The sequence below is a fragment of the Miscanthus floridulus genome, chromosome 19 (assembly GCF_019320115.1).
Source record: "Miscanthus floridulus cultivar M001 chromosome 19, ASM1932011v1, whole genome shotgun sequence".
In the NCBI taxonomy this organism is placed as follows: Eukaryota; Viridiplantae; Streptophyta; class Magnoliopsida; order Poales; family Poaceae; genus Miscanthus; species Miscanthus floridulus.
Genome location: NC_089598.1, coordinates 72,161,141 through 72,189,113, shown reverse-complemented (window position 1 = coordinate 72,189,113; position 27,973 = coordinate 72,161,141). Strand labels below are relative to the sequence as shown.

At 44.2% G+C, this 27,973-nt stretch overlaps 1 protein-coding gene across 7 annotated transcripts; it reads right to left on the bottom strand.

The window, feature by feature from the left end:
- Positions 1–28: 28 nt before the first annotated feature.
- Positions 29–15,682, bottom strand: LOC136528000 (uncharacterized). 7 transcript variants are annotated; one of them, XR_010776961.1, is made up of 4 exons: positions 14,433–15,682; positions 8,471–8,692; positions 8,335–8,404; positions 30–410 (listed from the first exon to the last, which is right to left on the bottom strand). XR_010776961.1 is itself a non-coding variant. In XM_066520878.1 (2 exons), the coding sequence occupies exon 1, from the start codon at positions 15,602–15,604 to the stop codon at positions 14,453–14,455; it is 1,152 nt and encodes a 383-aa protein (XP_066376975.1). In that variant the 5' UTR covers positions 15,605–15,682; the 3' UTR covers positions 29–410; positions 14,433–14,452. The 7 variants fall into 7 exon arrangements, 3 of the variants coding, with proteins under 3 accessions (XP_066376975.1, XP_066376974.1, XP_066376973.1); XR_010776962.1 differs by having other exon boundaries at positions 8,335–8,397; XR_010776960.1 differs by having other exon boundaries at positions 8,335–8,692.
- Positions 15,683–27,973: the final 12,291 nt, after the last annotated feature.

Here is a 27,973-nt window from a genome sequence, read left to right as displayed (position 1 = left end):
AAACCAGATAGAGCCTCTGCAAGTCCAAACCAGATAGAGCCTCTGCAAGAACATTATTCATGAGGGCAGTAGAAGAGAATAAAAATTGGTTCTGGATATGCCGATAGGCAAAAAAGAAAAAAAAATGTCAAGCGCTAGACATAATTACAAAAGTCCAGGTAAATGAGAGGTGATGGTTAACATGACTATCAACAAATTTGAAAGTAACTATCTTTATCCAAAATTTAACAAAAAATAACTGGATCTACCATCATGAGAAAAATCCATTGCAATTTTGTACATGAAAGGGAACATAGTTCACAAACATTTTACAGTACATAAATCCAGCCCTCCTCTTCATGCTCCTTTGCCCTCCTTGAACATTCAGCCCACTTTGTGCAGCCTTGCGAGAGCATCAATTAAGCTATGAGCTGAAAAGGTATTGATATATGTATCAGAAAATTCAAATGATAAATAAATTCAGACCAACTCACTACAAACTGGCAGCAGTGCTGAATCAGCAAGGAAATTCTAATAAACTTGCTCAAGTTTTTCAAGTGGTTCAGCATGCACAAAAAGGACAAAATATCTTTCTACCTATGAAGTATAATCAGAAACACAGCTTTATGAAAATATAGCAACAATCCACATAGCCACACTGAGATTTTTTTTTGGGGGGGTGGGGGGGTGTTGGTGTCAAAGACCATTGACATCAAATCATCCTGAGCAAACTCATACATAAATGATGGGTCTTTCTTCTTTATTCATATATATGTTGGCAGCCGCCTCCTGCATGCTTGAAGCAGGAACTCTTGGCCTAGGCGATTTGGACGGTGACACCAAACCAGTGGCATGGGTAGTTATGCATCCACGTGGCGAGTGGGCGCAGTCGGTCTCTATTTCAAACCCCCTCATCACATCAGCTCCAGTTGCCCACGAAACAGGCGCCGCCAGTTATGAGGCGGCACATGACGTGGATTCTTGGTGAGCCAAACAGCAAGGAAGGTGCACAGGGAGGTGCTTCATCTGCCCCAGCTGTTCCAACCCATCAGCCCTCATCATTCCGCATGGGTCACACAGTGGAGATGCACTTGTGGCAGTTGTGGTGGCTGACATCATTACTGCAATGCCTGGCCATGAAGACCCTCCTCGCATATATGGTTTGCGAGTACATGATCAGCACACCATCGCTACTCATCTTGTATAGTCATTTGATATTTCAACTTATTTGATGGGTATGTGCCCTTCATTGCTGCAAAAAGAGGCACGGGGCAATGTTGCCACTGTTGGGTGCAAATGGATGGTTGTGGTGAAGCCAGGAAGGGCTCAACCTGACCAAAGGGCAAAATGGTCAATTCATATGGGTTGAGAGTGGAAAAGATAATCAAAACACTAGAAAAGGTCGAAACGGCAAATTTGCAAGGGTGGCAATGTTTTGGGTGCTAAGAGCATCTCCAGCAGTCCCCCAATCCCACTCCTCCGCCCTGTTCGCTTGGCTTATAAGTCGTACTTTTTCAGCCAACGAACAGTATTTTTCTCTCACAACAAATCAGCCAATAGTACTTTCAATCATGGTTTATTAGCCAAGCGAACAGGGTACTCATCCCCATAAAACTGTCATATTGGGGGAGATGGGTCACTTTTTCTTCTCCAGCAGTCCCCCAATAACACCCCCCCCCCCCTTTTTTGGTGGCCACCAAAAAACACCCCATCTCCCCTCAAATAGAGGGGGAGTTGCATCTCCCCCAAAAGCTGGGGCCCACAGCTAACTATCATCTTCTTCCCCATCACTGCTCGTGGTTTGCGGTGGCAGCCATGAGAGCGCTCCCCGCCGTCGATCCAGCGCATGGCCCAGTCAGACTTGAAGCGGGAGGCGAGGTTCTCGAGCACGATGCCGTCGGAGGCAGCGAAGAAGGCGAGCACGAGGGAGATGAAGTGGCCCTCGTCGGGGGACAACGCCTCGTCTCAGTGCTGGGTGTTGGCAGAGAGGTCAACCTCCTTCGCCGTCCAGAAGGACGCCACCAGCGTTGGCGCGGAAGGCATCGTCGGAGGCGTGCTGACCCGTCGGAGCCGTGCCGCGCCTCGACCTGCTGGATCCAGCAGCACCACTCCTGGATCTGGCGCCTCTCCACCTCCGCGCGGGATCTGGTGCCTGCGGGACCTCGTCGCCGGCGACGGCGGACGCTCCCACAGCGGCCATGGCCATGTCGCGAGTCGAGAGGAGCACGGAGGGAAGAGGAAAGGGACGGAAAAACATAAACTGACAGGTAGGGCCCACTGTATTGGTGATGAGTATTGGGGAACTGCTGGAGCAACACCACCAATAAAACCCAAAAGCAATATTGGTGGCCACCAATACAGCTATATTGGGGGAGATGGATTGGGGGACTGCTGAAGATGGTCTAAGCAATCAAGAAATACATTTTGGGTGGCAAATGTGAGAAGTCCACTGTTTTGGCCTTTTGGGCGCCAAGAATCAAATTGGTTGTCAAGGGCGTTGGGGTTCAAGGAGGAAGGACCTTGTCTACGAAGCTCGTAGTCTCGATCGGTAATGGGACGAGGTTTTTCCCCTCGGCACCCTATGTTCAAGAAGGGAGATTAGGAGTGGAGATAATTGTTAAAGTCTCATACCAGATGGTAAATAGGCCCTGGGCCACTAACAAACCAGAGATGGTAATCTCCTAAACTCAAGCCGTGGCTGATAGCCTGCCTAACCAAAACGCCTACATTGCGCGCGGCACGCTCGACGCGCTCCCGGCAGCGTCCCTGCGCATGTACTGCTTGCCCCCACATGACATTGGCCCATTAGGCAAGACACACCTTATTGTGGCCGTGCCCGAACTTCTCGTTACAGTTGTAACACAGCCCCAAGCGACAGCGTTCCTCCATCTCAGACGGGAAGAGGCGCTTCACCTGATGCCCCTCCATGCTGGTGGTGGGGGCAGCGCCAGCTGGGTTGGAGGCGTGGGTGGCAGAAGGTCTTCTTGTGATGCTCACAAGGCTCAGAAGAGCTGCCCTTCACTGCGTTGGTCTCTTGAGAAGCTGTTAAAACAGTGAGGTACTGATGCAGAAGTTGACATGGAACTAAGACATGTCTCTTCAGCAATCAAGGCAAACAACACATCAGCAATGGATGTAGTCGTAGGAGCATTCAACAACTGCTTACAAATGGGCCCAAAATCAGACCTCAATCCATGACAAAACTGATATGAGGAATTTCTCAATGAACTTGTTCTTCTTTTTTTTGAACCAGGGGTGATTGAATCCCCACCTGAATATATATTGATATATATCAACAGCCTCGTTTTTGGGGAAAAACGAGGCAAAACCCCTTCGTCTGGTTAATTTTGGAAAACCGGACTAAAACCAATACAGCAACCCCAGCACCAAGGTGAGGTTGTGGCACATCCATGAGTATAAAACTTGTTCTTTTTAGCACAACAGCTAGAACACCCTTGCTCACACTTAGGAACCATGGGGACAAAAGGTCCCATCACGCAATCAAAAGGCGGTGTAGTACTCTATGGACATCTCATTCTGCTGAAGGTCATGAAGTCCTTGCATCAGTGTAAGCAGAAGAGCGCCACTATTCTAAACATATCACCCCTACAAATAGTCCCACATCTGCTTAGCGGACTCATGGTGCTCAAGACTCGTTATCAAAAGAGGCATCAATGTATATGCAAGACCATGGCCCCTTAATATAGTTTTGACAGAAAATGCCCACTCTTGATAGTTAGACGGACCATTAAGCTTCATAGGGAAGACAATGAGATTGGGCTATGACATGATTATCTGGAGAAGGCAACACTCAACCGGCCTGTTCGCTGGTTGGTTTCTGGGCTGATAAGCCCGGCTAGTGCTGGTTTGTTGTGAGAGGAAAACACTGTTGGCTGGCTGATAAGCCCTGGCTGAAACCAACAAGCAAACAGGCTGAACAACAGCAGTAGAGCAGAGCAGACCCGCATAGGACAGCATAGAACAGAACACCAAGCAATAGAACGCTGCAGAACAGAGCATGGACAGAACACACCACTGCTGGGGAATATCGAGGAAGGCGAGCAGGCGGTTGAAGGCCGGACAAACGTTGGCACGCGCAACGATTCGCGCGAGCGGATAAGTGAGTCACGACGATTCGCGGGCGGAGGAGCGAGTCACGGGCGGAGTTATAGGCCACGGGGAAGCAGCAAACCGCGACAACGGGCCGCGTGGATGGACTGGGAAGCGCAGACGGACGGGAAGCATGGTGATTCCGCGAAGACGAAGAGCCCAGCTACGCTGGTAATGGGGACAATGACGGGTCACACGGGGCGAAGGAACACACGAACGGGCCACGCAGACAACCGGTACGGGATAAGGGGCGCGGACGATGCGTAGTCGCGCGTGGAGTAGCGCAGAAGATCAACGAACGGGCCGCGCAAGAGGCAACGACAGGCGGCCAGTGACGGGCCACACCGAGAAAAAAATGGATCATGAGTGGACTAGATTAGATGAGTCTAACCCTAACCCTAATCCATGGCTTTGGTACCATGTTACTGACCTCAGGATTTGAGAAGATAGAGAGAGCCACATGGGCCATATGGGTCTACATTTGATGGGCCTTCATACACTAAACATTTTTTTAGACAATTGCGGTCAGTGACCCTTAACCCCGACCCATGATCCAATCAACCCAAGTTTCTGGTGATTGTGTATCATAGTTTTTTTATTTAATCTGTTGTTTGAATCCATTCTTTAACTCCGCCTATGTTGTCTCAATATAGCAGGTCCCAAGCCCTGGTAAAGGAGGAGGGTTGTGTTAGACGTGGCGAGCCAACGTTAAATCTAGCCATTCTAATGGAGATGAAACCCGAAAAAAAAATCGTTGGGACGTAACCCTCTTAGCGACGCGCCATATCGGAACCCGGGTATGACGTTAAATGAGCAAGGGCCGGGTCGTCACCCCCGTGACGCGCCGTGTCGCGATCTAGGCACGGTGTCAAGTGATCAAGGATCGGGTCGTCGCATCCTTAGTGGCGCGCTACATCGGCGCCCGGGTGTAGTGAAAAATGAGCAAGGGTCTTCACATTTGATTCGACGGGTGCGAAGGGTAAGGAAGCTAGTCGAACCAACTAGGATCTGTTTAGGCAGTTGAAATGTAGGGTCACTTACAGGTAAGTTAAGAGAATTAGTTGATACCACGAGTAGGAGGCATGTAAATATATTATGCGTTCAAGAGACTAAATGGAAGGGTCAGAAGGCGAAGGAGGTGGACAATACAGGTTTCAAGCTTTGGTACACAGGGACAGTTGCGAATAGAAATGGAGTAGAAGTTTTAATTGATAAGAGCCTCAAGAATAGTGTGGTGGGAGTGAGAAGGCAAAGAGATAGGATTATCTTAGTCAAGCTTGTCATTGGTGATATGGTCCTGAACGTAATTAGTGCGCATGCCCCCCAAGTAGGCCTCGACGAGAGTGCTAAGAGACAGTTCTGGAAAGACTTAGATGGCCTGATTAGAGCTATACCCAGTAGTAAGAAGCTTTTTATAGGAGATCTTAATGGGCATGTAGGTACTACAAGCGCAAGTTTCGAGGCAGTTCATGGAGGTTTTGGGTATGGTAGTAGGAATTAGGAGGGAGAGGAAGTTCTAGACTTCGCGGTTGCTATTGACCTGATGATAGCCAACACTTTCTTTAGAAAGAGAGAATCTCATCTAGTGACCTTCAGTAGCGGACAACACTCTAGCCAGATTGATTTTGTCCTCACAAGAAGAAAGGACAAACGAGCATGCTTAGGTTGCAAGGTGATACCAGGGGAGTGTGTTGTTTCTCAACATAAGCTTTTGGTGGCAGACTTTCATTTTCAGGTGCGCGACCATAGGGATAAACAAGCTAAGATTGAAAGAACAAAATGGTGAAAACTGAAAGGGGAGACGTCAGAGGTATTCAGGGAAAAGGTTATCAAAGAGGGCTCTTGGAAGGAAGAAGAAGACATAAACAACATGTGGGAGAAGATGGCAACCAACATTCGGAAGGTGGCCTCAGAGATGTGTGGAGTAACCAAAAGAAGCGGAGGCGAGGCTAAAGATACTTGGTGGTGGAACGAGGAAGTCCAAAAGGCTATTAAGGAGAAAAAAGAGTGTTATAGACGCTTGTACCATGACAGGAGTGTGGACAACATAGAAAAGTACAAAGTGGCAAAGAAGACTGCAAAGCGAGCTGTAAGTGTGACAAAGGGTAGAGCGTACGAGGATCTTTACCAACGTTTGAGTACGAAGGAAGGAGAAAGGACATTTATAGGATGACTAAAGTTCGTGAGAGAAAGAGAAGGGACTTCAACCAAGTTAAGTGCATTAAGGATGAAAGGGAGCATCTCTTTGTGAAGGAGGATGAGATCCGACATCGATGGCAAGAGTATTTTGACAAATTGTTCAATGGTGAGAATACGGACACAACCTTTCAGTTGGATGACTCTTTTGATGACACCAATAGGCATTTTGTGCGGAGAATCTAAGAATCTGAGGTCAGAGAGGCGTTGAAAAGGATGAAAGGAGGTAAGGCGATAGGACCAGATGGTATCCCAATCAAGGTGTAGAGATGTCTCGGGGACATAGCTATTGGACTACATCAAGGGTCAGCTTTGAGCCCTTATTTGTTTGCCTTAGTAATGGATGAGGTCACAAGGGACATACAAGGAGACATCCCTTGGTGTATGCTTTTCGCGGACGATGTAGTGCTAGTTGATGAAAACCGAATAGGAGTGAATCAGAAACTGGAGTAATGGCGGGAGACTTTGGAGTCCAAAGGTTTTAGACTCAGTAGAACTAAAACTGAGTATATGAGATGTGACTTCGGCACTACTATTCGGAAGAAGGAAGATATTAGTTTGGAATGTCAAGTAGTGCCTAAGAAGGATACCTTTCGAAATTTAGAATCAATGCTACAGAGAGACAGGGATATTGATGAAGATGTTAGCCATAGAATCAAAACAGGGTGGATGAAGTGGCAGCAAGCATCTGGTGTCCTATGTGACAAAAGGATACCACAGAAGCTAAAAGGCAAGTTTTATAGGACGGCGATTAGACCTGCTATGTTGTATGGTGCAGAATGTTGACCTACGAAAAGACGACATGTTCAACAGATAAGTGTCGCGGAAATGCGTATGTTGCGTTGGATTTGCGGTCATACAAGAAGGGATCGAGTTCGGAACGATGATATACGTGATAGATTAGGGGTAGCACCAATTGAAGAGAAGCTTGTCCAACACCGGTTGAGATGGTTTGGACATGTCCAACAGAGATCTCCAGAGGCACCGGTGCGTAGTGAAATCCTAGGCTAGGATAGTAACGTGAAGAAAGGCAGAGGAAGACCGAAGTTGACTTGGGTAGAGGCAATAAAAGAAGACTTGAAAGGATGGAATATACCCAAAGACTTAGCCTTAGATAGGAGTGCTTGAAAGACAATTATTCACGTGCCTGAACCTTGATTGCTTCTGCTAGGTTTCAACTCTAGCCTACCCCAACTTGTTTGGGACTTAAGGGCTTTGTTGTTGTTGTTGTTGTTTGAATCCATTCTTTCTTCACATTTAGAAGCACATTTTTTTTTCAATGTTTCGTTTTGAGCGGAAAATACAGCAGGGGAGGCCCTCACTGTAAGCTTTATTTAACAAAAATAAAAGAACAACACTGTACAAAATTTGCAACTTTTCGTGGACTTTGATAAATGTAATGTGCCCCCAATTACAAATCAATTTTACATGATTATAACTGTAAGGTTCGTCCTTATTCTTTTTGTTTCAACGCCAATTCTAAGAACTATAACTACATCTACAACACTAAAATAAAAAAACTTGGAATCAAAAGAATCTAAATAAATTGGCAAAGATAAGATACAAATATTGTACATACTAAAATTTCCTAGCAACCCATAGACTTTTGAAGTCACCAAAACACCAACAAGATTAACATGGATATCCAAAAGCTAAATAGCCTGCCTCTAGCAAATCTAATAACTTTGACATTGTTCCCTGTTTTTAAATACATGACACTTACAACAAGGTTGTCCTAAATGTCATATATTTCAAAATGGAGTCTAGTTAATTAGTAACAAAGAAAGAGGTTCATAAACAATTCATGTGAACTAAAATATAAATATAATAAAACTCATGGAATAACCAAGTTGCTCAAACAACAGTTTGCATGTGAAGCGACATGTTTATTTCATTGTTATGGAATTAAACCACATTCACAACAATGTGTCTGTTATTCATCTCCATATCTAATAGAACAAGAAGGCATTCATTCTTATTCAACATTAAATGGCCATTTCTAACTCGTGGATTTATTAAATCCCTGCAACTATGGTAATCAAATATTACCTTTGGAGCACGCGAAACTGATTGCAATCTGTGAACAGAAGTAAAGGACTTCCTTGCAATTTACTACACGCTTAAAATGGAACAGAAGTTAATCCTCGAAATTAGAGCGCTCTGAAACCAGAATTCCAATGCTTACCAGGTTCATCTCAGCTCATAATTCCACAGAAGCCTCATCAGATTCTTCAATAATGTGAAGCTGTTGCAGCATGTAATCAGGAAAAACCAGCAACTACATGGCTGCTGAGCTGTTTTAAAAGTACTGCTGCTGTTGGTTCCATGTGATCATCACAAACAAAAGTTACTATGTTCATTTTTCTAGTTTCTGGCTGCGATGCCATCTCCTGTTGCCAACAATAACCTGTTGTACAATAGTAACTTTCATTGATATGACCGCTGTAATTGTTAAAAGGAAAAAGAGTGAAGGTTACTATCTTCTGACAAATGTTTGCAAGTTTGACAATATGGTCTAATAATTTGCAGCAGTGCATGCAGTACAATGCTTACTACATCGAAAAATTTGATTGAACATCTTAAAATATAATTGATCACACACAAAAATAAAAAGACAGCAAAAGATGCCTCAATGACATTGCAAATAATGCATTGTTGTTAGTGTTTGAGAAGATTCATACAATTAAAACATTTCAATGCTCAGTCAATCTAGGAATCTCCAAGGAGACTTTTGCCGCTAAACTTCAGGTTGGTGATCAGATTGTCATATCTCAAGAGGATAAACAGGATGCTGTTCTGGATTTCTATGATAATCTGCTAGGTTCGACTGAAGACAGAGACTATACAATAGACCTTGCTGCCCTCCATATACAGCAACATGATCTTGCGTCCCATGATGAGCCATTCTCGGAAGAGGAAGCATGGGAAAGCCCCGGGGCCAGATGGGTTCACGGGCCATTTTTTAGGTCCTGTTGGGACATTATAAAAGGTGATGTGCTGCAGGCTCTTTCAGCTATTGAGTGTGGTCATGTTTTCAGATTGAAACTCCTCAACATAGCTTTCATAACTCTGTTACCCATTAAAAGGCGGATGCCATGCAAGTTAAAGACTACAGACCGATTAGCCTTGTATACAGCTTTGTGAAGTTGGTGACAAAAATCCTGGCCAACCGATTAGCTCCTTTGTTTACCAGTTACAAATCAAAGTGCTTTTGTGTGAGGAAGGAATATTCACGATAACTTCTTAATTGTCCAACAAATGGCTAGGAGCCTGCACAAAAAGGAGCCACACATCCACCTGAAGTTAGACATTTCTAAGGCTTCTGACTCAGTTTCTTGATCTTCTTGTTGGAAGTATTACAACAAATGGGTTTTTGTTAGTGCTGGATGAATCTCATATGTCTGCTGTTATCTACCTCCTCGACACAGATTATTTTGAATGGAGAGCCTGGGGAATCTATATCTCATCTTTGAGGACTTTGTCAGGGAGATCCTTTGTCCCCAATGTTGTTTATCCTTGTTATGGATGTTCTTAATTCCCTGCCTCCCTGGTGAACCATGCTGCTAAAATGAATCTGCTGCAACCACTTGCTGTCCAAGGAGCCAAGCACAGGGTTTCTTTCTATGCAGATGATGCAGTAGTATTCCTTTGGTCTTCAAGTGTTGATCACTTGATCACCATACTATCATGCTGGTGCTACAAATTTTTGGCCATGCCTTGGGTCTCAAGACTAACTTGACAAAAAGTTGAGTGACACCCATTCAAACCCATTCAATGTTCAGAGAAGGATTTAGTTCTCACCTCCAATAATTTGTTATGTGTTTCCCTTGCACTTACCTTGGCCTATCGCTCACAATACGTAAACCTACAAAGTCCGATCTGTTGCCACTAGTGGATAAGGTCGCTGATCATCTTCCAGGTTGGAAGTCCTCTCTCATGAACAGGGCTGGAAGATTAATCATGGTAGGTGCCGTGTTGACAGACACTACTATCCATTACTTGATTGCTTTGGATTTGCCAAAATGGGTGTTTAAAGCAATTGACAGGAAGCGAAGAGGGTTTCTTTGGAAAGGTCAGGAGCAGGCCAATGGTGGAAATTGTCTAGTTTCTTGGGAAAAGATTCACCGCCCTTTGCAGTATGGCAGGCTGAGTAGGGGATCTGCGTATCAAGTGGCTGTGGGCTATAAAAAACAGACAATTCGCGACTTTGGGCGGATTACCTATCCAAGTTCAGCAGAATGGCCAAGCCCTTTTTGGCGTCGCTGTTGTCTGTATATTGGGCCTTGGAGAATCTATAAAATTCTGGAAAGATCGTTGGCTACAAGGAAATACTATGGCTGAGCTTGCCCCCAACCTGTACAGTCCGGTTCCTAAAAGGATAATAAAGGCTAGGACATTTGCTCAGGCCCTCAACAATTATTGATGGGTGAAAGACATTAGAGGTGCTCTATCTGTCTAGGTCTTGGTCGAATATTTGCAGGTCCGGGATTTGGTTGATGGAGTATTTTTGAAGCAATGTACACCTGACCACTTTCGTTGGAAGTTGACACAATCCAGCACCTACTGTAGCAAGTCAGCCTAAGCTGTTTTTTCCTTGGAGAAGGATTTGGAGGAGTTGGGCTCCACTAAAATACAGATTCTTCATCTGGCTAGCAATCAACAACTGTTGCTGGACGGTTGATCGACTGGCCAAACACAGGTTGCCGCACCCGTCAGCCCGCCCCTTATGTCTTGTCATTTGACCAGGTCCACCACTTGTGTCATGATCTTGATGAACTAATCCACCTATCACAAAATTTGTTTATTCATGTAGCCATCAGCATGGAACTATTATGGTCATGTTGTTAATCCCTTGCCTTTGTTTAGCCACTTCTTTGATGCTTGCGAACCAACAGAAGGAAGTAATGTTTCATCAAGATCGCAAAGGGAAAGAGAAGCTATAGTTATTGTCCCAGCAAATTAGGTGGTGGTGTGGGCAATGGGCAAGAATACTCCCTTCGTTTCAAAATATTTGTTCATGGCCATGAGAGTAACCGATCCACAATATTTGCTCACTAAGGATATCCAGAATGTAATTATAGTAGTATTTCTGCTCCCCACCCCTAACTAGATACCCTAATGTAAGATAAATGAATGTATTTTAACATATAACATATAATAGGGGTAGGGGTATGGATGGTCATCCTACATTGATTTTCCTTTTGGAACTATAGTATATGTCCCTAGATCCATGCACGAAATATTAGAACAGAGGGACTAAGTTGCAAGGTTGTTGATAAATTGCAAGACTAGGCATGAGTTAGTAAAAGGCTAAACACTCCCTTAGTGGACTGCAGTGGCAAAAATAGCAAAGAAAGCTGGTACCGTGACCTACATGAGGAAAGAACTAGATGGGGAAAGAACTAGATGGCCTAAGTGACAATGTGATATTGTCTTAATGGCCTTTCATGAATTAATAAATATTTGGTGAGAAGCTTTTTATAGGAGGAGATCTTAATGGGCATGTAGGTACTACAAGCGCAGGTTTCGAGGCAGTTCATGGAGGTTTTGGGTATGGTAGTAGGAATCAGGAGGGGGAGGAAGTTCTAGACTTCGCGGTAGCTTTTGACCTGATGATAGCCAACACTTTCTTTAGAAAGAGAGAATCTCATCTAGTGACCTTCAGTAGCGGACAACACTCTAGCCAGATTAACTTTGTCCTCACAAGAAGAAAGGACAAACGAGCATGCTTGGGTTGCAAGGTGATACCAAGGGAGTGTGTTGTTTCTCAACATAAGCTTTTGGTGGCAGACTTTCGTTTTCAGGTGCGTGCCCGTAGGGATAAACAAGCTAAGATTGAAAGACCAAAGTGGTGGAAATTGAAAGGGGAGACATCAGAGGTATTCAGGGAAATTGTTATCAAAGAGGGCTCTTGGAAGGAAGAAGAGGACATAAACAACATGTGGGAGAAGATGGCAACCAATATTCAGAAGGTGGCATCAGAGGTGTGTGGAGTAACCAAAAGAAGTGGAGGCGAGGCTAAAGATACTTGGTGGTGGAATGAGAAAGTCCAAAGGGCTATTAAGGAGAAAAAAGAGTGTTATAGACACTTGTACCATGACAGGAGGGTGGACAACATAGAGAAGTACAAGGTGGCAAAGAAGACTGCAAAGCGAGCTATAAGTGTGGCAAAGGGTAGAGCGTACGAAGATCTTTACCAACGTTTGAGTACGAAGGAAGGAGAGAAGGACATTTATAGGATGGCTAAGGTTCGTGAGAGAAAGACAAGGGACTTCAACCAAGTTAAGTGCATTAAGGATGAAAGGGAGCATCTCTTGGTGAAGGAGGATGAGATCCGACATCAATGGCAAGAGTATTTTGACAAATTGTTCAATGGTGAGAATACGGACACAATCTTTCAGTTAGATGACTCTTTTGATGACACCAATAGGCCCTTTGTGCGGAGAATCCAAGAATCTGATGTCAGAGAGGCGTTGAAAAGGATGAAAGAAGGCAAGGCGATCGGACCGGATGGTATTCCAATCGTGGTGTGGAGATGCCTCGGGGACATAGTTATAATATGGCTAACCAAGCTGTTCAACCATATTTTTCGATCGAACAAGATGCCTGATGAGTGAAGGAGAAGTATATTGGTACCGATCTATAAGAATAAAGGGGATATTCAAAGTTGTACTAATTATCGGGGAATTAAGTTGATGAGTCATACTATGAAGCTATAGAAAAGAGTTATCGAGCATCGCTTGAGAGCAATAACGCGGGTCTCTATGAACCAATTTAGTTTCATACCCGGAAGGTCAACCATAGAAGCCATTTTCTTAATAAAACAAGTTATGGAGCGGTACAGGGAGAAGAAGAAGGACCTACACATGGTTTTTATTGACTTGGAGAAGGCTTATGATAAAATACCAAGGAATGTTATGTGGTGGGCTTTGGACAAACATAAAGTCCCAACGAAGTACATCGGGCTCATTAAGGACATGTACAACAATGTTGTGACTAGAGTTCGAACAAGTGATGGAGACACAGATGATTTCCCGATTAGGATAGGACTACATCAAGGGTCAGCTTTTAGCCCTTATTTGTTTGTCTTAGTAATGGATAAGGTCACAAAGGACATACAAGGAGACATCCCTTGGTGTATGCTTTTCGCGGACGATGTAGTGTTAGTTGATGAAAGCCGAACAGGAGTGAATCAGAAACTGGAGTTATGGCAAGAGACTTTGGAGTCCAAAAGTTTTAGACTCAGTAGAACTAAAACTGAGTATATAAGATGTGACTTCGGCACTACTATTCGGGAGAAGAAAGATATTAGTTTGAAAGGTCAGGTAGTGCTTAGGAAGGATACGTTTCGATATTTAGGATCAATGCTACAGAGAGACGGGGATATTGATGAAGATGTTAGCCATAGAATCAAAGCAGGGTGGATGAAGTGGCGGCAAGTATCTGGTGTCCTATGTGACAAAAGTGTACCACAAAAGCTAAAAGACATGTTTTATAGGACGACAATTAGACCTGCTATATTGTATGGTGCAGAATGTTGGCCTACGAAAAGACGACATGTTCAACAGATAAGTGTCGCGAAAATGCGTATGTTGCGTTGGATTTACGGTCATACAAGAAGGGATCGAGTTCGGAACGATGATATACGTGATAGATTAGGGGTAGCACTAATTGAAAAAAATCATGTCCAACACCGGTTGAGATGGTTTGAACATGTCCAACGGAGACCTCCAGAGACACCGGTGCATAGTGAAACCTAAACCAGGATAGTAACATGAAGAGAGGCAGAGGAAGACCGAAGTTGACTTAGGTAGAGGCAATAAAAGGAGACTTGAAATGATGGAATATACCCAAAGACTTAACCTTAGATAGGAGTGCTTGAAGACAGCTATTCACGTGCCTGAACCTTGATTGCTTCTGCTGGGTTTCAACTCTAGCCTACCTCAACTTATTTGGGACTTAAAGGCTTATTTGTTATTGTTGTAACATCATCTAACTCGGATGACATTTCCCAATGGCATTTTGCATCTTCGACATCTTTGCAATGGCATATAACTAGCATTTACTTGGGCAACATGAAGTTGCACTGGATGTTGTGCTTCAATAGCAGAATGACATAAAAGGCATTTGTTAAAAGAAATTAGTACCTCAGAATGGCACAAGCAGTCTATTTCATAGGAGCCACCCCATTACCACCATGATCAGCATCTATGTCCATCCCATCACACATGTTCCGGTTCTCAACATATCCATCTTTTGCCAACTTGCTTGAGCTCCTTTTGATATACTTCTTATAGGGATCCACCAAATCATCCTGCTGTGTAATCACATGAGGGCCTTTTCTTTTAGCTTTCATGCTCTCCTCAGCGTGTTTACCTTTCACACATTCCAGCGCAAGAACCACTGTGACAGAGGAATCAGAACTCCTAAGGCACTTTAAAACCCTGTTGCAACCTGGTTCTTCTTCTTCATCAAGCTGAGCCATCATATTGGTTATGCAAATCTCCTGATTTATGTTGCAAATCCTACCACCAACCCCATCATTCTTCCCCTTGCCTGGCTCGGCAGAGCCACCACCAGCTGAATTACCCGAACGTGAAATCCTCTGTGATCCATTCATTGCCAGGTGTAGCTGCAAAGCTAACTCTTCGTCCAGCAGAACCGGAACACCACTGTTCCTCCCCACCAGCCCACTGCTGCCAACAGCGTTGTTACCCCGCTTAGAAGCCAACTTCACCTCCGCAGCCTTCCTCAGAGCGTTCTCCCCAGCAACGGAGGTACGATCCCAGAAGCAAGCCTCCAGATTCAGCCCCAAATTGAAGCCCCCGTTCTTCGATCTCACGGTGGGGCAGCAATCGACGCAGAGGAAATCCTCCACATCGACCGGCTGGATCACGGTCGTGCGGTGTTCGGCGGGGATACAGGATCGGTGGACACAGCGCTTGCAGCGGCGGCAGACGACGGCGGAGTCCTCGGGCGGCAGGTTGTCGAGGGAGAGGCAGTAGGAGCATACAGCGGCGGAGCGGACGAGGGAGAGGCATTCGGCGCAGAGGAGGACGACGCGCCATAGGGAGCTGAGTGGACGGACCGGGCGGCGCTTGGACCTGGCCCCCGGCTGGGGCGTTGGGAAGCGGACGCCGCAGCAGTGGCACAGGCTGAGATCGGGCAGGCCACGCGCGGGCGCTGGCGGCGCAGGTGGTGGCAGGGGCGGGCGAGGGGCCGCGGCGCGGCGGCGCGGGCGGTGCTTAGAAAGGAGGCGCGACGGCGGGGCGGGGTGATCGGCGTCGGAGGCAAGTGCGTTGGGTGCGTCCTGCACCATGGGTGACACCGTGACAGGGTGAGGTTAGGGTTTGAGAGTGGCGTGGTCCGAAATGGGCTTTCGGGGAGCGGTGGGTTTGATTTGAGAGTCTTTCTAACGTGCCATTAAAAAAAGTTTCAAATTTAGATGTACCACCGAGGGTCTGTTTGATGATATCTATCTCGTATAAAAAAAATTCCTTCCCTATTTATTCACATCGAAAGTTTAAATCTTCGTATTTATTCACTTTTAACATTTTCTTCTCTTCCTGGCATTTCCGTCAGGGTGTTAACTTGAGGAGAAAGGATAATTTTGTCCTCCTTTCTTTTCTTGGACGTCATTTTCTTTCAGTGTTTTTTTGTCATTTTAAGATATTTTGACACCATATTTTTTCTGCTAGCACTATTTTTTTCGTTCTCATTTTGTTATCGTTCCATTTAAATATCCTCTCTTAAAATGACAAAAAAATACGCTGACAAAAAAAATGGGTGCCTAATAAGCATACTAACTTAAAAAAAACAAAGGAGGGACAAGATTATCCTTTTCCCTTAGAGTTAACACCATTACTTGCCCAAACTAATGAAAGTGTTAGTCAGGGAACAAAAATTTTAACAGAAGAGAAAGTTTTCTTTATGTCAGACTTTTTGATACACCTGACTAGTTACGAGTTAGGTCTAAGGGCCTGTTTGGTATATCTTATCGTCTAGCTTCACAAAGTTTTTTTCAGCTTCTCCTACCAAATAGATATTTTCAAATAGCTTCTCATTAGAAGCCGTTTTTTTCCTCTCTGTAGGGTCGAGATGACCGACTAGAAGAGAGTTAATAGTCTTTTCTAAAATTAATCGCGTCGGCTAACCGTAATAGATACGGAATTAAAATTATCGGTCTAGCCAAGACTACACCCCTCTATCTAAGTTATCAAGTACCTTGAAAAAATCCTAAACAAGCAACTAAAGTGCTGGGCTAGCTAGAGCCCACCTAACCAATTCTAGGAGCAAGGTCACACAAACCTATGTCACTAGTACTTCAAACACGGAGGAGCTCCTACGTAACTAGTAAGCAAAAGCACAAAACTCCTAAGCTCACTAGCAATGTTCAATAATAAGACAACTAATGCTAAATTAGAGAGCGCAAATTACTTAGCTACACAAACTAAGCAATGTGACTAACAAGGTTGCTAAAACCAAATTAGCCACGCAAGGGAGCTACTTCTATGCTACACAAGTAAAAAGGTAACTAGCAAGCTACAAAAGTAAACTAATTACAAGAGCAACTACACAAGCGCAATGTATATGAAAGTAAATACAAACTTGTGTAACAGGGATGCAAACCAACGGGATGACAAGGATGACACGACGATTTCCCTCTCGAGGTTCACGTGCTTGCCAACGCGCTAGTCCCCATTGTGTCGATCGCTCACTTGGCGGTTCGGCGGCTAATTGGCATCACCCGCCAAGCCCACACGTTGAGCACTGCAAGAATCTACCCACAAGTGAGGGTAGCTCAATGACACTTTGCTAGAGTTGCTCTTCGTGGCTCCCGCGCGGTGAGCACAATCTCCCTCACAAATCACTTCTCCAGAGCATCGCACAATTTTCTTTGCGTGCTTCGACAGAGAGCAGCACCAAGCCATCTAGGAGGTGGCAACCTCTAGGAGTAACAAGCATCACCGACTTGCAATACGATCACCTAGTGCCACTCAATGCAATCTCTCAATGCAATCGCACTAGAATCACTCACTCGCAATGGATTCGCAATCTAGCAAGCACAAGTGAGTTGGAGGGCTCCCAAGCACTCTCAAGCATGGACACAAAGTCCCCTTAGGTGCTCAACCTCAGCCATGGCCGAGACACCCCTCTATTTATAGCCCAAAGGCCAAATATAGCCGTTATACTTTTTCTACGCATCGATTGGACACCCAAGCGCAGAGACCAGACACGTCCGGTTGCATGCGTTTGATCGCTCCAATGCTGTCATGTGTCACAACCGTTTAAAAATCGTCGTTGCCGCCCAACGGCTCTCTTCGCGCACGCTCACACACCTGATCGGACGCGCATGCAAGTCATGACCGAACTCACGACAGACAGAGTTCGGTCTTGGTCCAAAACCACACCGACGGCTCCCAGACATGATCGGACACGTCCGGTCACTCATGATCGGATGCGCCACTGCGCCTGCTCCATCTCAGCTCAAGGACAACGCGCCACGTCACAAGGACCTGACATTGAACAATGAATTGCCAGCGTTCAGTCCTTCTCCCTTTCAGCGTCCGATCGAGTCTGCTCCTCTACCTGTGCCTCAGGTCACATGATCGGACACGTCCAGTCATCCCAGACCCAGCGTTCGGTCACCACGACCACTCGTTTCTTTCACTTCACGTGGTGCCTCCTTTCACTTGGTCAACAAAGAAAGCATGCAACCACACACTCCCTCTCTTTGGCTTAGAGTGCATGCAATGCTGGTCTATTTTTACCCTTCTCAAAGTGCATGCAATGAAAGAGAAGCCGAGAGCACACAAGGCTCCCTCTCTCTCTTTGCAATGCATGTGCGCTCTCCTCCATTCACTTTAGCACACTTTTCTTCACCATTTTCATCTCCTTTGTAAATGTGCCAACACCACCAAGTGTTCACCATCTTGTGTATGTGTGTTAGCTTTTCACAAACATTTCCCAAAGGATTAGTCACTCAATTCACTACGCCACTCGATCCTAGTAACGATGCAAAGTTAGATCACTCAAGTGACACTAGATGACCGATATGCAAGCAAGTTTGCCTCTCTTGATAGTACGGCCATCTATCCTAAACCCGGTCATAAAGTTCTTTACACATCTATGACTGGTGAAATGAAATGCCCTACAAATATATCTTTGCCTTTCGCATTCCATTCTATCTCCTCCGATGTTGATGCAACACATGCACCAACCATATCACAAATGATATGATCCACTTTATATCATCACGTGACCTTGTTGGTTCATTGATCTTGACTTCACTTGCTCTTCACCGTTGCTTCGGTCCATCGGCTCCAAGTCATCGCTCAACATGACTTGCAACCGGTCCATCAAGCCAAGCCTTGTCTTGATCTTCTCCACCTTGGTCACATGACTCTTGTCATGTCTCATACGCATTGAGCTCTTTCATCATATGTGTGAGCTTTGCAACATCTTCGAGTCATTTCACCTCCATGGCATATGTTGTTCACACACATGTACCTATGGACTAATCACCTATGTATCTCACATTAAGCAGAATTAGTCCACCTAGGTTGTCACTCAATTACCAAAACCAAACAAGAATCTTTCAATCTCCCCCTTTTTGGTAATTGATGACAACTCTACAAAGACATGGAAATTAAGCTCTTTTGGATTCATGTTTCTTGCCTAAGCAATTTTACCATGTGTAAATGATTTTGGACAGGTACCACAAACCTAAATTGGTAGTATTCGCTCCCCTACATATGTGCTAGAATGTTTGATTTGAAGCTCGCACATATGTATAGATTGGAATTATGGGAGATTAATTACTACCAATGATGCTAGGGTGTAAAGAATTAACCTTTGATGTGTGATACCAATCAAAGTGCACATTTTAACCATCCTTAACACCATGAGTAGCAAGACAACAAATACACTAGAAAACCTATAAGATCAACATTATAAGCAAGGTTCTAGTACCATATGTAGAAGTACAAGTCTAGCTACCATCCTATGCATGCTAGTTATCATATCATCAATCAAATTCTACAACTAGCATACACCACACAAGCATGCATATCAAATTTAAAAACTTATGCAATGCAAGCAAGCACATGAATACACACATATCGAATGCAACCAATCAAAGTTCATGAGCTTGCTCCCCCTACTTGTGTGCTTCTTTTGTCCAAGAATTTTGATCCTTCTCCATTCTTCAATGTTGCTCTCTCTTTGTCCATGTCCAACTACTACTTCTCCCCATGATGCATTTACATATCTTTGTTCCAACTTCTCTCCCTTTGTCATCAATTTCCATAAAAGGTATGCTTCTTATTGATACAAAGGATTGCATTGGGTAGATGGTTGACACTTAAATCTTGCATTTTTTATGGACAACACCACATATGTTAGAATGACACCTCATGTAGGATCTTTGACCTTGATACCAATTGGTGGGGCACCTCCCCCTATGTCATAGCATGGGTCATACACTTGATAAACTTGAGCTCTTGTTTGTGAGGGAACTTGATTTACGTGATGATCACTTAAAGTTGAGGATCACTTGTAAAACCATAATTTGATGTGCTAGATACCACTTGTATGAATGCTACTTGTAACAAGGTGATAATCTAGATATATCATGTGTAAGAACAATCATGGAACCACTTGTAGGATTTGTTAATTATATCCATTTCTTGAACACTTGTCATCTTCATGATCTTCCATGTTAACTTGAACTAGATTGATTTGCCTAAGCTTCCAAGTCCAGTTTGAACCCTCTCTAAGCTTCTTCACACACATTAAGCGGTTATCTTATCGAGGTTGTACTTGTCACTTGTTGGGAATCCAAAATAAATCAAGTACTTGGGTTCACTAGCTCATGAACAAACTCATATACTACCACTAAATTCAACTAATCATTCAAGCAATAGTGGTAGGCTATGAATTTTAAAATTTTCATTTGTTATGCATGATCCTAATAAGAATGTACTATATGCACTAACCATATACTAGTAAGGGATCAAATGATCATGCACATTACAATGATACCTTTGTTATGTTGGAGAAGAGGATAGTCATATAGATTCCAATATATTTCTCCAATAGCAATGTGAAGTTCAATTATAAGCTTGGTGAAGACCAATCATCAATAGAGAAATCCATTCTTCACCCATATGATTTGAAAACCACTAATGATCAAGTGCACTAAATCTTGTTGTGGTTGGTTTGCTTCAACTTTTGATTAATGCTTGCTTGAGAGCACCAATTAGTGAGAAACCACTTGAATTCCAATGATTCGCTCTCTTTTGGGTGTTGCTTGCTTGCTAGATCAACCCTTTGATTCTTCAACTAAGCATCTCAAATGTCCTTTAGATTACCACTTTCATGTTAGTTGTTCACATGTGTTCTTTAGAATGAGTTTTTATTTTCCAATTTCAATGTTTTAGCTTTCTCATTTTCTAAAGACATGGTCATGCTAGCAAGTCTACTCACAAGCTCATCATACGAAACAACATGATCAACCACATTAGCTTTTTGTACCTTTGTGTTACCTTGTGAAATGAAGTAATGTGGTGTAGTGGATGGGCTTGTGTAGCATCACAATCATGGCTCGAGCATGAACCAACATCATCAAGATCATCACCAAGTGTGCTTGAGGTAGAATCATCATGTGCATCACTTGTGGCATCATCAATCTTGTCAAGTGATCTTATAGTGGTATCATCATCATCATCACTTGACCATGAGGTAGAGCAATCTTCCACAATCACCAAATTGTGGTCATACTCGACACACTCATGCACCTCCTCCTTAGGCTCCTCCTTGTTGAACTTGCCATCATCCCATATGGAGGAATCACCGAAGGTGTGCTTGATTGATTCCTATATCTCACGAGTAGTTCCCACATAGTTTATCCTTTTCATCAAATCAAAGCTCAAAGCATCCATTAGATAACAACAAGAATGTGTGAAGGGACCGTGACGCCTAAGAGGGGGGGGGGTGAATTAGGCAACTTAAAATTCTAACTCTAAACTATGGCCTCTTTTTCTAACCCTAGCAAAACCTATGCAAAAGATAAGCTATCTAGATGTGCAACTAAGGTTTTGCTAGTGTGTTGCTATCTCTACCGCAAACGTAGTAAAGTAATCAATGTAAATGCTGAAGCTAAAGAGCAAGGTAGAGATAGGCAAACTCCCATCGACGACTTCGGTATTTTTACCGAGGTATCGAGAAGCGCGCAAGCTTCCCCTTAGTCCTCGTTGGAGCCCCTCGCAAGGAATCCCTCGCAAGGGCCAAGCTCCCGGTCATGTAACTCCATGGATAGCCTCAGGCCTTCCCCATGCGCAAGTGGGTCTCCGATGTGCCTCTCGGCAAGCCTCTCCTGGATGCTCCTCGCCGTTCTCACTATCAAGCTTCTGGCCGAAACGCCGCGGGCCTTGTTCCCTCTGGTACACGATGGCGGCCACACCACAAACGTGGTTAGTGTGATCTCACAAGACTTCAAGCCCCTCCGATGTACAACACTTGTGCTCGCAAGCACGGGGTGGCAAGAGGTATGCAAACCTCACTTAAACACTAGGCAAACACCTAGAGCAAGCACATAAGCGGTGGTCTTATCAACCTAAGCACTTCGCAAAGCACTTATGTTAATCACCTAATAAAACACTAAGCACTATGCATGTGGAGAACACTCAAATGGTGTATCAACACTCTTGGTATGTTTCCTTAGCTCCACACTACTCAAATGGCCGGTTGGGGGTTGTATTTATAAGCCCCACTGAGAAAGTAGCCGTTGGGGTCGAATTCCCGCGAAACTGCTATTGACCGGACGCTGAATCGTCCTGACCGGACGCATCCGGTCATCTCGACCGTTGCAGCCACGAACCACCGATCAGACGCTGCCAGCGTCCGGTCGCCTACCACTGGACGCGTCCGGTCATAGTTTCGCGCACCTGGAACCTCTCTGTACTCGATTAGACACTGTGTTCCTATGTCCGGTCAGTTGCCGCCAGCGTCCGGTCCTTGTGTCCGGTCGCCTGTCTGCCAAGCCATCGGTCCAGCGTCCGATCGCGCTTCTAGCGTCTGGTCCAGCGTCCGGTCGCCTCTGCGAGCTCGTTTCTTCACGATCTTACGTACGGCTTGGTTCCTATCTTCATGCTTGGACTTTGCTTGATATCTTGGGTCTTTTCTTGTGCTCCTAAAGTCTTGCTTAAGGTGTTGATCATCGAATCATTATGTCACCTTTGTCCAAGTCACGTCTTGCACCCTATTGGACTACAAAACAAACACTTGCAAATTCATTAGTCCAATTTAATTGTGTTGGTCATCAAACACCAAAATCCAAAGTAAATGGGACAATGGTCCATTTTCCTTACAATGTGCATCAAGCTCAAAGAGAACTCTTTGAGCTTTGGTTAGACTTCTATGGTCCAAAACATGAGTGAGACCACTAGTGACAATCTACCAAAACTTAGGTCCCTTTGCACGAAAATGATCAAGCATGTGATTTTTCCAATGTGCAAAGTTTGTGCCATAAAAAAATGTGTGTCACAATCATCTAGCCCACTAGACTCCATCCTCTCGGATCAGTGAAGACCACAAATGAGAGATCTAGCTCTGATACAACGTGTAGAGTCGAGATGGCGGACTAGAGGGGGGATGAATAGTCCTTTCTAAAATTAATCACGTCAGCTAACCGTAACAAATACAGAATTAAAACTATCGGTCTAGCCAAGACTACACCCCTCTATCTAAGTTATCAAGCACCTTGAAAATATCCTAAACAAGTAACTAAGGTGTTGTGCTAGCTAGAGCCCACGTAACCAATTCTAGGAGCAAGGTCACACAAACCTATGCCACTAGTACTTCAAGCACGGAGGAGCTCCTACACAACTAGTAAGCAAGAGCACAAAGCTCCTAAGTTGACTAGCAATGCTCAATAACAAGGCAACTAATGCCAAATTAGAGAGCACAAATTACTTAGCTACACAAACTAAACAATATGACTAACAAGGTTACTAAAACCAAATTAGCCACGCAAGGGAGCTACTTCTATGCTACACAAGCAAGAAGGTAACTAGCAAGCTACACAAGCAAACTTGAAATATGTTGTTTGTAATTATAAATGACACTTGAAAACTTAGAGGATAATTATATATATATTAAAGTATCCGTAAGCACATAGATAATATACCATTGTAGCATTTCACCTGAGAGTATGCTAGGTATCGTTATTTATATTTTATTCATAGGGAGGAGCTATGGAGTTGTGTTGCCATAAAGATATTGACAAATGTATATATACTTATGATAAAACCACTCTCATGCTATGGCAGGGGTAAGTCAAATGATAAAAAAATAAGTGTAAAGTAATAATGGTATTCTAGAGATAGAAATAGAGACTCATAAAATGTAGTACAACTAAGTAGGAGATTCGTTAAGAGCAAAATATTACTAAGTCATTCCTTATTTACTAAGTCTTTTGTACACCCAAGTATGTACACTCTCATCTATAGTATAACTTACTTTGGATCTATGCATAAGGAACATTACTAAGGAAGATCAAGAACATAGCTTGTCTTCCTTTGCAACCGCGTTCTACTTGCTCTACAAACGGGGAGTGGACTACAAAGGACTCAACGGGAGTGTCACATCCGTGATCTACCACATGATCCATAGTGTAGAATGCATCTGTAGGCAAACAATATCTAAGCACCATGCTTACATAATGTCTACCACTTAACTCACTCAAGTACTGAGCTAAGAGCTTTGCGAACATATGCATAAATTTATCATCAATCAGAACTATATCAAGCATATAACTAGAGCAAAGTAGGAACATAATAAATAGCAACATAATATTGAAGTAGCACAAAGTCATAAATATAGAGATATAATGGCTATACCAGTCTCTAGACGGTAGATCCAGAATCATGAGCAATAGCCCACACTCTACTTGAACCTTGCTAGCTAGTCTATACTAGAAACTTGAAGAATTGAAGCTCTATTCTCTTCTCTCTAGAAACCCTAATTTCTGGTCTGATCTTGACTTATGGCAGCATGCTTTGGTGGGGGACAGGGGCTGGTTATATAGGCCAGAGCGTCCAATGTGAGCCCTTGGATCAAACCGACTTAAAGGATGACATAGATGCAACCTAGGAGGCGGTGGAGAACCGACATTCGAAGGAGGGGCTCACATGTGGCCCCATAGGGCTGGGCGGCTTACAAGTAGGGGCAGTCGGCCCCACATGTCAGCGCCTCAGCCTCCGCTTTGGTGTGGTGCCTTCTTGAGTCCTCTAGAACCTTCTAGAGTAGTTTTCGCCATGAATAAGCACGATTTAATTTGACGTTTTGATCCCCCTTGATGGTTTTATGAAATAACCCTACTAAAAACATAGATTCACCAAAACTCATAGAAATTGTCAGTTTAAACCCCAAAGTCTATGTTGGTGATCATTTTCATGCATTATTTTAAGTTATTTTGAAGTTTATAATGAAGGATAACTACAGTCAACAGTGGTTCGGTGGCTAATTGGCATCACCCGCCAAGCCCACACATTGGGCACCATAAGAACCTACCCACAAGTGAGGGTAGCTCAATGACATGCTCTACTAGAGTTGCTCTTCGTAGCTCCCACGGAGGTGAGCACAATCCCCCTCACAAATCACTTCTCCGGAGCACCACACAATCTTTTTTGTTTGCTTCGACGGAGACCATCACCAAGCCATCTAGGAGGTGGCAACCTCTAAGAGTAACAAGTACCACCGGCTTGCAACACGATCACCTAGTGCCACTCGATAATGCAATCACACTAGAATCACTTACTCGCAATGGATTTGCAATCTAGCAAGCACAAGTGAGTTGGAGGGCTCCCAAGCACTCTCAAGCATGGACACAAATTCCCCTTAGGTGCTCAACCTCACCCATGGCCGAGAAACCTCTCTATTTATAGTCCAAAGGCCAAATATAGCTATTATACGTTTTCTGCGTAGAGACCGGACACACAAGCACAGAGACCGAACGCGTCTAGTCGCATGTGTTCAATCGCTCCAATGCCACCACGTGTCACAACCGTTTAAAAATAGCCGTTATCGTCCAACGGCTCTCTTGATGCGCGCTCGCCCACCTAATCGGATGCGCAAGCAAGTCATGACTGGACTCATGATAGCCATAGTCTGGTTGTGGTCCAAAACCACACTGAGAGCTCCCAGACACGATCGGACGTGTCCGGTCACTCATGACTGGACGCGCCACTGCGTCCACTCCTCCTTAGCTCAAGGACAATGCGCCACGTCACAATGACCTAACGCTGAATAGTGAATTGCTAGCATCTGGTCCTTCTCCCTTTTAGTGTTCAATCAAGTCTGCTCCTCTGCCTATGTCTTGGGTCACATGACTGGACACATCCGGTCATCCTAGACCCAACGTCCATTCACCACGCCCACTTGTTTCTTTCACTTCACGCGGTGCCTCCTTTCACTTGGTCAACAAAGCAAGCATGCAGCCACACACTCCCTCTCTTTGTCTTAGAGTGCATGCAATGCTGGTGTATTTTTACCCTTCTCAAAGTGCATGCAATGAAAGAGAAGCTGAGGGCACACAAGCTCCCTCTCTCTCTTTGCAATGCATGTGCGCTCTCCTCCATTCACTTTAGCACATTTTTCTTCACCATTTTCATCTCCTTTGTAAATGTGCCAACACCACCAAGTGTTCACCATCTTGTGCATGTGTGTTAGCTTTTCACAAACATTTCCTAAAGGATTAGTCACTCAATTCACCATGCCACTCCATCCTAGTAACGATGCAAAGTTAGATCACTCGAGTGGCACTGGATGACCGATATGCAAACAAGTTTGCCCCTCTTGATAGTATGGCTATCTATCCTAAACCTGGTCATAAACTTCTCTACACACCTATGACCGGTGAATTGAAATGCCCTACAAATATACCTTTGCCTTTTGCATTCCATTCTATCTCCTCCGATGTTGATGCAACACATGCACCAACCATATCACAAATGATATGATCCACTTTATATCATCATGTGACCTTATTGGTTCATTGATCTTGACTTCACTTGCTCTTCACCGTTGCTTCGATTCATCGACGCCAAGTTGTCACTCAACCTAACTTGCAACCGGTCGATCAAGCCAAGCCTTGTCTTGATCTTCTCCACCTTGGTCACATGACTCTTGTCATGTCTCATATGCATTGAGCTCCTTCATCACATGTTTGAGTTTTGCAACATATCCGAGTCATTTTCACCTCCATGGCATATGTTGCTCACACACATGTACTTGTGGGCTAATCACCTGTGTATCTTACATTAAACATAATTAGTCCACCTAGGTTGTAACTCAATTACCAAAACCAAACAAGGACCTTTCACTCTCACATGCACAAAAATCTAGTGAAGCTAAAAACTACTAGCTTGTCTTAGCTCTCTCTCTCTCTCTCTGTTATCTTCCTAGATGATAGGGACTAGATAGCTAGAGGAAGGCGGATCGCTTATAAAATTTCTCTACAAACTCACAACACTAGAGCAAAGTTGATTAATACAATAAATAGCCCAAATAGTGATTACTTTGCACTAGCTTTAATTTTCACCCAATGCAAGCCCCTACGTAAGTCTAGTGGCTTTTGAATTCAACTCTAGAGCACTTCACCACATAGGAGCTACTAAGAACACTAGCTACACTAGAGAGCTACTAACAAAAGCAACTAACAACTAGTTACTAGTACAACTAAACACACTACTCTAGCAAGCCACACAAGCTCCTACCACACAAACAAGCGCAATATATGAATGTAAAGAGCAAGTGTGTAGTATGCAAACCATCAAGGGCGAGAGCTGAACACAAAATTTATCTTCATGGTTCTTGCTAACAAGCAACGTCCACATTGTGGCAAGTCCCCCAGTGACGATTCACGCGCTAACTAGCGTGACAAGATAGACCAACAACTTGGATGCTGCTAGAATCAACCACGTGGTTGAAAGGATCTATAGATAGCTAGAGGGGGGACGAATATCCTAATTAAATTTTCTACAAGCTCACAAACACCAGGCCAAGGTGTTAGTAAGAGAGATGACTCTAATAGCCACTACTTTACCTAACCTATATAATACAACACAGGCCCCCTATACAAGTCTAGTTGCAAGAACAAGTGTGAAGCACTTCACACAACCAAGCACCTAGAGGCTCTACTAAACAGCTAGCTTACACTACCAAAATAAGAGAGCTAGCTACAACAACAACTAGAGAGTTAGAGCTACCAAGCAACAACACAATCACAATATGTGAATTGAAATTGCAAGTGTTTAGAATGCAAACCAATGAGGCAAGTGACACAATGAATTTTTCCCCAAGCTTTGGTTGCTTGCCGGCAACCTATGTCCCCGTTGAGGTGGATCCCAAGTTCACCTCTTCACTTTGATGCCAATAGAACACTAGAGACCTATCAGAGTTATAACCCCGGGGTATCTCGAGGCATCGATTAGATGGCGGGCCGCATAGCTCACAACACAACAACAGACAAAGGCCCAAATGGCTGAGGCCTAGCAAAAGCCAAATAGGTTAGGCCAGGCACTGAGGTCAGGGTTATCCATGACCCCTTCCACCATCCTTGGTCTCACCATGCTCACAAGGCGTACGACCTCTCTCCGCCATGACCTCTGGAAGAGATAGAAAGAGG